This window comes from Zerene cesonia, chromosome 19 (assembly GCF_012273895.1).
Source record: "Zerene cesonia ecotype Mississippi chromosome 19, Zerene_cesonia_1.1, whole genome shotgun sequence".
In the NCBI taxonomy this organism is placed as follows: domain Eukaryota; kingdom Metazoa; phylum Arthropoda; class Insecta; order Lepidoptera; family Pieridae; genus Zerene; species Zerene cesonia.
Genome location: NC_052120.1, coordinates 6,171,982 through 6,182,437, shown reverse-complemented (window position 1 = coordinate 6,182,437; position 10,456 = coordinate 6,171,982). Strand labels below are relative to the sequence as shown.

General features: G+C 31.6%; 1 protein-coding gene across 1 annotated transcript in view; it reads left to right on the top strand.

Moving 5' to 3' along the window:
* LOC119834203 (non-lysosomal glucosylceramidase) overlaps nucleotides 1-10,352 on the top strand; it is a 13,344-nt gene extending 2,992 nt beyond the window's left edge. The window contains exons 6-16 of the mRNA XM_038358532.1: nucleotides 1,329-1,455; nucleotides 2,382-2,675; nucleotides 2,811-2,934; nucleotides 4,039-4,164; nucleotides 4,437-4,547; nucleotides 4,984-5,098; nucleotides 5,364-5,493; nucleotides 5,673-6,204; nucleotides 6,643-6,858; nucleotides 7,120-7,349; nucleotides 7,822-10,352. Of these exons, the coding sequence (XP_038214460.1) occupies nucleotides 1,329-1,455; nucleotides 2,382-2,675; nucleotides 2,811-2,934; nucleotides 4,039-4,164; nucleotides 4,437-4,547; nucleotides 4,984-5,098; nucleotides 5,364-5,493; nucleotides 5,673-6,204; nucleotides 6,643-6,858; nucleotides 7,120-7,349; nucleotides 7,822-8,054 (2,238 nt within the window). The 3' untranslated portion in view covers nucleotides 8,055-10,352. The remainder of the gene's footprint in view (nucleotides 1-1,328; nucleotides 1,456-2,381; nucleotides 2,676-2,810; nucleotides 2,935-4,038; nucleotides 4,165-4,436; nucleotides 4,548-4,983; nucleotides 5,099-5,363; nucleotides 5,494-5,672; nucleotides 6,205-6,642; nucleotides 6,859-7,119; nucleotides 7,350-7,821) is intronic.
* Nucleotides 10,353-10,456: the final 104 nt, after the last annotated feature.

Genomic DNA, 10,456 nt, shown 5'->3' with positions numbered 1-10,456 from the left:
TTCGAAATTCAAATGTAATATTTTTTTATAATTAAGTGTAACAGTATTTATGGCCAGACTAAGTATATTGTACATACATACTCACATTGACTGTTTTTGGAAAATTTCCAAAAAATTCTACAAACTTATAAAAAAGTTAAATGTTCATTTGGAATAACATCCATTTGGCATATGTTTGATACTAATCAATTGTGATTGATTTGTTTGTGCCATCTATAAGCCGAACTTATTTTATCGTCTCCTGGGCTCAAACACAAGACATCTCAGTTGCTCACATTAATTACTGTAAGCTGGTGGTCACTGGTCATGTAAATACTGTAATGCATTTGGATCACCTTAAAATAAGTTAAAGTAAAAGTGCAAAAATAATTTAGATTATACACATGTCACACATTTCAAATTCAAAATGTTTATATGCAAATTGCATGTTTGTATTAACATAAACAAAATAGAAACATTAATCAGGTTTAATGCTGTGTGTGTATGTACACACACCTAGCTATAATATACGTATATTAATATAAATTATGCCAAACACTATTACGATACATTTTCACATGCAGCTGTACGTATATGTTTCAATTACGTCACCAACTACTACCGCAACTTATATTATTATCATATATAGGCTGGCAATCAATGAAACGAAAGCAAAATATAAATTATTATAGCATGGCTAATTTATATATCATAGGTACGTATGTGACGGCCTTAAGCCAATATCTCCGTAACTATTTTCCGTCAATATTCTTATCTTAATCTTAGCGATAATATGAATTACAATTTACACAATAACTATTTTTGATAACAGACAGGTGTGCTTTTTGAAATAAATAGCAATATCGCATACAAACATATTGTTTTTGCCTCTTGGAAATGTTGATTAAAATTATATATTTTATCTCCATCATCACATTTCTTAAAAAGTAATAAGAATTATTACATATTTTATATATATAATATGTCATGTTATGATAGTAATCTTAACGAGTAGAGTTTTACACATGAAATAAATATTGAAGGGATAGATTAAAGTTTACATCATCATCAACTTTTTAATGGCGACTTTATATTGAAGTCGAGGTAAATAAGAACTTCGTGTTTATAATTGACGAGTTTCACACGCGGAAATAAGGTTTTTTGTTTGAACGCTCTAATCTCAGGAACTGATAGCCCATATATTGAGGAAGGCTATATATGTACCACGGGCGAAGCCGGGATATCGCTAGTAATAGTTTTAAATACAAAATAGGTATAGGTTTTGAACAGTTCTATACCTGCCCAGTTTTGAAGAAGTTATGTTCTATTTAAAGGCATTTTTCTTGCAGGATTCCAGTTTACCATGTGCAGTTTTCGTATTTTCTGCTAAAAACGTCAGTAACGAACATCGAACAGTTAATATTACTTTTACCTGGACGGAGGTTCTTGCTGGTCCGAATAAACGCAAAAATTCAGGTAGGCCACTGATCAATTTCTTTATTATTTACTAAAAGCCTGGTTTTAGTAACCCATTTTATTTGTAGATGATTTCTTTTTTTCAAATATTATGTAGTCCGGGATCCCCAGACTGTGACAATATTAAAATGGCCTAGGGATCCCGAATTATTATTTCAGATATATTATGTGCAAGGTCAAATTTTGTGATCTCTTGTTGTTTTCAATTTAAATAATTCCAATTTATTAATAGAAGTTGTTACTAAATCAACCAAACAGTTCATTTAAAAATACTGTTAGGAAAATTTTTAATATTAAATGTTAGATAAGAACTCGAAATCGAGAATAAGATATTGATTATTTACTTACATACAAAATCTTTATCTTGTTTTTGTGGAAGCAATAACAGCAAAGTTTACGATATTAAAGTCTTCGAATTGTTCTTACTTTCGATTAACATTGTAATAATTTTTTCCGCATGAACTATCGAAGAGATAATTAGTATTAGTATGATGTAATCGAATTCAGTAACGAATCGATGTACAATTACGCTATTGTTATTTGGCCTTAATTGATACACGCAGTTGCATAGCACATTGATGCTTTAAATTAGTAGACTTGGCTTTTTTTAGTATTCGTTCTTAAGAATGACGTAGTCTGTTCAAAATAAAGATGCATGTAATGGAAGCATAATTTATAACAATTATTGTTACTTATTATACACTATACGCTCGTCCCGGCTCCGCCCGGATATCAAGATTCCTATATTATCTAAAGAGAGCATTTACTCGGGATAAAAATTATCCTATCACGCAAGTCAGCTTTCATACTGTCTGTATACCAAATTTCATTACGTTCAGTAGTTTCAACGCGATTGACAGGCAAACATCCAAACAAGCAAATTTCACATTTATAAGTGTGATTTATAAAAAAAAATTATATTTCAGGAAAATTAGATTTGGAGAGGTATTCCGAGGATAATACATGTGGAGTGACATTGGAACAAAAAATTAGCGATACACCAATCACATTCACGATAGCCAAAAATAAATCGGACAATGAAACAATTCACGAAGGGTACTGCTTATGGAATTCGACAAAGGGCTCCAATTATGTATGGGATTGTATCAAAAAGAATGGGAAGTTAGAACCGGATCCCAGTCAAACGCCTACACCGCCTAAAACTACAGACAAAGATCACAAGAAGGATGATAAAGAGAAACCAAAGAAGATTTACAAAAGTGAGTTCAGGACGTTTATAGGAACTATATTTTTGGACAAAAAGCTAAATAAGTTGTTAAAAAATTCAATGAATATGCATGACGTACGTTGAGTCAAGTTGATTTGTAAAAGTAATTTAAATATTATTTTTTTAGACGACTCGGTTGGTCTTTCAAACACAATATCTCTGGATCCCGGTGGATGCGGCGTTTCCGAATTCTGCCTTGCATGGGACATGCCCACAATCAAATACAAGAAAGATAGGAAAATACATAGAAGGTGAGTTGTCTATTAAAGAAATAGGTGTACAATTTTATAAAAATAATTCGTAATTATTTTCTTTTATAAAGATTGCTTCTTAAATCGAATAATATTCTTCACTCGCTCTCCGCTCGCGGCTTTGTTCGCGAAATTTAATAAAAGATAGTCCCAGGGTATTCCCCCACAGTTTTCGTTTCGTTGAGATTTTCGTGAACTTATCTTTTTCTGTCCTTTCTCGGGTCTCCAACTTGGGCAAGATTTCATTCAGTAGTTCCTGAGATTATCGGCTTCAAGAAAACAAAATTACCTACTCCTCTGTTGTATATATTAGTATAGATAATTGCATTGCATTTGATGCTCGTTAATGTTATATAATATACTTAATATATTGCTATGAGCATACATTCGTCGTAAATTGCCTTGTGTTATTCAACCTAAGGTTTTGTGGAAACTTGTTAATCAATACAAAACACTTCCTTATCGTTGCATACTGTTTTATGTAATTTGAATAATAATTAACCGATGATACTCGTGCATAAGATAATTTATGTATGCTTATTACTTCTTGGTATAAACTTAACTGTTTTTCCTTAATTTAATATGACAAGATATCTATTTTATGTAATGTGTTATCTATTGTCTTTGAGATTGTCGTAAATGGTGTTTTCTGATGAAATCTAGGTTCCGAATCTATTACTGCTGGTTGAGAGAAATAGTCTAGTAATTCTGTACAGTAACAAGCTAGTTCATAGTGATGAAATATTTTTAACTATGTTTTTATTTTCAAATAATGTTTTAAGTAACATAAGTTTATGAAAATTCCTTTTTCTAAGTAATAAAATCTTAAAGATTTTAGAAACTATAGATACACTACAAGATGAGCTCAGGAGTAATTTAACATCAAGCTCATATAACTTACTAGCGGTCCGCCCCGGCTCCGCCCGTGGTACATATAAAGCCTATAGCCATCCTCAATAAATGATCTATCTTACTCTGAAAGATTTTTTTAAATCGAACTAGTAGTTCCTAAAAAAAAACTCTTCATATTTATAATATTAGTATAGATTATTCATCGAGTGTTGTAATTTTAAGATATAAATGGATAAATAATTATTGTTTTAGATATTATACAAAATATTTTGGTAGCGACGGCATAGCCGGCGCCAGCATAGCGGCGTACGCGCTTAGGAATTACAAAAATTGGGAGAAGCAACTCGGAGAGTGGCAAGACCCTATTTTAAATAACAGGTAAGAAGTTTTTACTGTTAATTATTTATATATTGTAATTGAATATTTCTAAATATCAGTTGTATAATATGATGATTGACAAATACCTCCTATTGTGTTGTCTCGTATTCTAAAAGCAAATACATATATAAATAGTTAATATTGTTTATGTAAAAATTATTTATTGCTTTTTTGTAGTGTATGTAAGTTGTAAAATGGGTACAAAATAATGATATTTAAGTGAAATTGTATAAGTAATCCTTAATTCAGAAATGCTTTCCATTATTTTGTAGCAATATACCCGACTGGTTAAAAAGTGCCTTAATGAATGAGCTTTATTTTGTGGCCGATGGTGGGACTATTTGGTTCGATGTAAGCGAGGAATTCCCTGAGACTGACCCTAGGTAAGTTCTAAGAAATAAATATTATTCTAAAGAGATTTTATCTAGCCTAAGGAATCATTAATTTTGCAATCTATTATGGTAATTCTATTAAGGACATACAAATTTCACTTTTTGTATATTGTAGTGTATTGTAAAATATAGCATCATTATTATAGGTATATTTACTCATATTAATATATTCAGAATAGAAAAGACATAAGACATACTACATACCGTTAATGGAAATAAAGAACTTTAAATTTACTAATAGAAAGGCTGAAGATTATATCTTTTTCGTAGGAGTTTGTTCGTTTGTTTGAACGCGCTTATCTCAGGAACTGATTTCAAAAATTGTTTCATCGTTGTTTATAAACATAGGCCCTGAGTGTTATAAACTATTTATGTACTTGGACGAAGCTGGGGCGAACCGCTAGCTTAAAAATAATTTTTATTACAGACATGATTTCGGCGTGTTCGGATATTTAGAAGGACACGAATATAGAATGTATAATACGTACGATGTACATTTTTACGCTTCGTTTGCTTTAGCACAATTATGGCCTAATTTACAAGTAAGTTCTTAAATTTTTTTTATGAAATCCGCAATAACGTGATATTCATACACATATACATGTATAATAAATAAAGAAAGTAATATTCGTGATTCAGGGACTTTGTGGGGGAGGGGGGGAGGGATCTCTGTGTGTCATGAGCTATGTTTTATTATGTTTCTAATTTAATTTAAATGGGGCGTAGCCAGGAAAGGCTAGTATTACATAAGTTTTTATTTTATTTTATGATTTAACAAAATTTAATTTACTCTCAATTTACTTTAAGGTAGTCTTACAATATATGTACCGGGACGCGATAGCTTTAGAAACAACGCAAGTCAGACAGTCTCTGTACAACGGGAAATATGTGAAGTTTAAGATTAAGGAATCAATTCCCCATGATTTAGGAGACCCAGGTAAATATATGAATGAAATATCGGAATGATTGCTTGATAAATAAAAAAATAATAATAAATATCTATATTAAAACTATAAAATTCATTAAACCATGTTCTTATTGAAATAAAAAGCTTTAAAAAATACTCTGAAAATGTTTGACATGTAACTGCCATAAACTATGTTTGTACAATTTCAGAGGATATACCATTCACACATATAAACGCATACAACATACACGACGTGTCTGAGTGGCGGGATCTGAACCTCAAATTCATTCTTCAAGTGATGCGCGACTATAGACTGCTCAGAGCTCACAGTGCGCCCTTCCCGAGCGAGCGATACCAATCTATGGCCTTCATTGATGACGTCAGAGAGGGAACCGAAGACGATCTATACACGAGATCCACTGAACAACCGGACGAACGATCCCCGGATATATCCGTCGACCTGTCCACCGATCCGTCGCCCGTACCCAATAAGGAAGAAATGCCAGATATACTTGACCTCCTGTACAGAAGCTCCGAAGTGGTCCCCGAGTGTCATGAAACAGTGGAACCCAGGGAAACGGCTACCACGTGGAATTCGAAGCAATATTTGTCGGACATGTACCCGTCTTGTACGGCGTTGTTGCGCAAAGCCTATTTGTGGGACAAGGATGGCGATGGCCTTATAGAAAATGGCGGTTTTCCCGATCAAACTTATGACGCGTGGGTCATGACGGGGCCTAGGTAAGAACATATAAAATATCACATCATGATTTATGCAATAATTACATGATTGAATGGAAAAAAATATTTTAGGATAATTCCAAATTATGTAATTTTTTATTCTTTATAGTCACCTTTGTAATCCATAAGTAGGTCGATGTCTTGAATAAGTAAGAGCGTTTTACAAGATTTTATTTAAAAGCTCAACGTATTAATATGTTCATAATATGCTAAAGGAGAAATCCAGACGTGGCTCTTTTCTATAGCTTATAAATGAAATCATATGACTTCCTTCATCAATAAGAATCTCCTATAATTGGCTATTTAAAGCAATATGTATTGTACGTAAAACGCATCATAATCATAAAATCATATTTTTTTTTTCATATGAAAAATAACAAAAAATAAAAGCGTTTATATAAAAATTGGTTGAAAGTACATGTAATGATATTATTTCAGTGCGTATTGCGGTGGGCTATGGGTGGCATCAGTGAGCGTAGTTCGCGCCATGGCGCACGTGCTCGGTTTCGAGGAGGATGAAAGAGAGTTCTCGAAGCTTCTAGAACAAGCCAAGGCATCTATGACTGACAAATTGTGGAATGGCAATTATTATTTGTTTGATACTAAAGCTTCAAACAAAAATGTTGTAATGGCGGATCAATTGGCTGGTCAATGGTACGTTATCAATATTTAAAATGTATTAAAATTAAACGAAAAAATTTGATGTAGCTTACTTTATAATCTATTTTATTTGTATATATTGTAAAAAAGCTTCAATGATTATTATCAAGATAAATGTTGTATTATTTACATACTGTGATTTAACGTAAACACAATGTTCTGGATCGTTTTGCATTCTATAGTTATCCTATCAAATATAAATGTAGATATTTTTTACGAAGGCGCTGAAAAATACTAATTGAGATATCCGCTCAGGTTTCTCCGTGCATCCGACTGGACAGATGAAGTTTTCCCGGACGCGAATGTGAAGAAGGCCCTCCAGACGATCTACGATAATAACGTGCAGAAGTTCCTGAACGGCCGGTGCGGCGCCGTCAACGGCTACGTGGTGGGGGCGAGGGGACGCGTCGACACCACGGCCTTGCAGAGCGAGGAGGTGTGGACCGGAGTCACCTTTGGGTTGGCGGCGCTTATGATCTATGAAGGTACTAGACGCTCGTCCCGGCTCCGCCCGGATATCGAGATTTCTGTTTTATCCTAAGGGAGCATTTAATTGGGATAAAAAGTATCCTATCGCCCTAATCAGCTCATACCCTGTCTGTATACCAAGTTTCATCAAAATCCGTTCAGTAGTTTCAGTGTGGTCATGGACAGAAATCCAAACAAACAAACTTTCATTTATAATATTAGTATGATTTGGTCAAAAAAATTTTCACAATTCACACTTTGGGCAATTTACGGAAAATTTGTACTCGAAAATACGTTTAGAATTAATTATTTAAATGCGTATATTTTTTAATAGGCGGCAATTTTCGGTATCATAGATAAAATAATGACTTGCTTGTTTTTCAGTTTATCTGTTTTTTGTGACGATTATTCTTTAAATTCTGATCGGTGTAGTTTATTTTCAATTTACAATGTCTGTAGGTCTATTAAAAGAATTCATTTATTTTGTAGGCATGCACGAACAGGCCTTCGCAACAGCTGGTGGTCTCCACAACACCCTCACCAGAATGGGATTGTCGTTCGAAACTCCCGAGGCGCTGTATGAGAATGGGAACCATCGATCCGTAGCCTACATGCGGCCATTGTCCATATGGTCCATGTACCAGGCGATCATAGCCAGACCTCCCCCCAAAGCCAGTATTCCCAATGGCCATGTACATGAAACAGCTAAATCGCGGTTATAGTGATTGCTATAATTGAATAAGTAAAGTGCGTGATGAAGGATCCTTTACGCATCTAAAATAATGCTTCGCAATTTTTTACGAATCAACATGTCGTTAAAAAATAGATGTTTCTTTTTTTTGTAAAATTAACAGAGTATAAAATAGTGCAATGACATTTAAATAAATTCATCATTCATCATCCAATAAGACGGAATGCGTTCGATTCAAAGATAGAACTCACTTTAAGAATTCTATCTTTGAATTCTTATCGTGTCTTAAATAATCAGACAACTTAAGAATAAACCAAAAATAGATACTTTACACATCATAATTTTTCATTATGTTTAAATGATGTTCAAATAAGTATTGGATCACTTCATCACCTGATTTACGGAATAAGTATACTTGCAGTATTTTTGAAAGTGCAATATTATTTTTACACGCTAAGTGAATGTTACCAGTGTCAAATAAAATATTGTTCACTTATGTGATCGTCACTTGTTTCATTTTGTGCACAAAAATATAAATGATTTATGTTAAAAAAATTGTTCTTATAAATGTTTGTTATAAACATTGACGTACTTATAAATAACTAGTCTTACAATCACGCCAAAAAATGTCTGGAGCAAAACTCCGCCTACGCAACTATTAGGCAGTTTTCTTTTGAACGTATACAATAAGATTTGATAGTTACTCCCACGAAATAAGGTATAAATTTAAGTGACGTCATCTCAATAGGCAATTGTGAGTCTATTTATTTTTAGTACAGCAATGGTTATAAACCGTTAATTTGAAATGAATGGCCGTAATATAGTATTATTACTTTTTATCGCAGTTGTAGTTTGCTTTATTTATGCGTAAAAATCTAAATATCAAAATCATAAATATATGACATTAAAAATTATTCTAAATTAATTGTTCATAATTTGAGGTTTTGTTGACCATCATCATTTTTTGAATCATCATTCTTTAGAATGTTTATGTTGTAATCCTACCCTAAAGATGTCTTTGTGGATATAATTAATTGCACACAAAACAAATTATTTTTTACGAATCAAGATTTGCTTGGTCTGGTTTTGTCTGGTCTCTACTGGAGACATAAAAAACACTATTCAATTTATATTTTAATTTGAAATATTAATTTTTTGAAATAGTTTAAGTTGTAAATTTGAGAATTATAGTTACCTTGTGCAATTTACAGGAATGTAACTTGAGCTCTCAAATACAGTAGATATCAATTTATAATATAACGTCTGCTGATTAATCGCAACAATAAGCAGTAATATAAAAATAATTGTTGTTAAATATTATAAGTTATTTGTTTTAGATGCGTATTGATAACTGGTATTAAAAATAAATATAAATTTACTAAATTTTAAAATATCTCGTTTCAAATATTTACGCACAAATAATAAAACATGACAGTCTTTGTAAGACAAAGCTTTAAAACTTGACTTCATGATTTAAAAAATGAAATAAATGTTTCTAAAGAATGAAATGGGAGATGGCGTTTCTTTTTTATTATTGTATGTCGAGTTTATTAATTTATGTATAGATAATAGTAATATTTAACTTAGCCCAAAGATACGAAAGTAGTGACTATAAATATGAATAACTTCTCTACTTTTCTCTTCAGCTATTTTATATACTTAATTAATATCGGCTCTGATGACAATATTTAAGCTTATTTTTTTAGTTTTATAGCATTGAAATGCTTTGTAAATGAGAAATTTTTTCAAAATTTCTCAATATGTTTTTAACGTTTTTTTTTGTTCTTTTAACGTTTTTAAATTCACCATTCACAATATTTCATTTATTTATTATCTAAAATATACTTTTTTTTTTGGATTCTTAATCTACAATAATATTACGATGTGATACTGTTGTCAAAAAAATATATATTTTAATAAATGTAAGAATACATTGTTATAATGGAATTAAGGAAAACACACAACGACCAAAAAACGGTAAAAGTGCTAGCGCGATTAAATTGTAATAGAATTGTTTCCTGTAACAGTTTCATTTTATTGAATTATTGTCTTGCCTCGAATGAATTGTGAAATTTATTCATTTCTATTATTATTAAGTTATAAGAGTCACACACAACTCAAATACCGTTTATATTTTTGTTACTAAATTAATATATTATATTTAATAATTACTTTGTTGCCTATGGTGCAGAATAAAATTTACTTATTACATAATTTTAAAAGGTCCATTTTATTCTGCATTCAACTCAGTTCTTAATTAGCCTGTCAACATATTTATTTTATAACCATTAATAATCAATAAGCAGTATTTAGCTATTCCTAATAACAATAGCCATTACAACCATGTAGTTAAGGTGTATGCAAATAAAACATGGCGTCTTAGTTTATCCATTTATTTATACATATATCATAAATGCATTTTTGGGAAAGTTA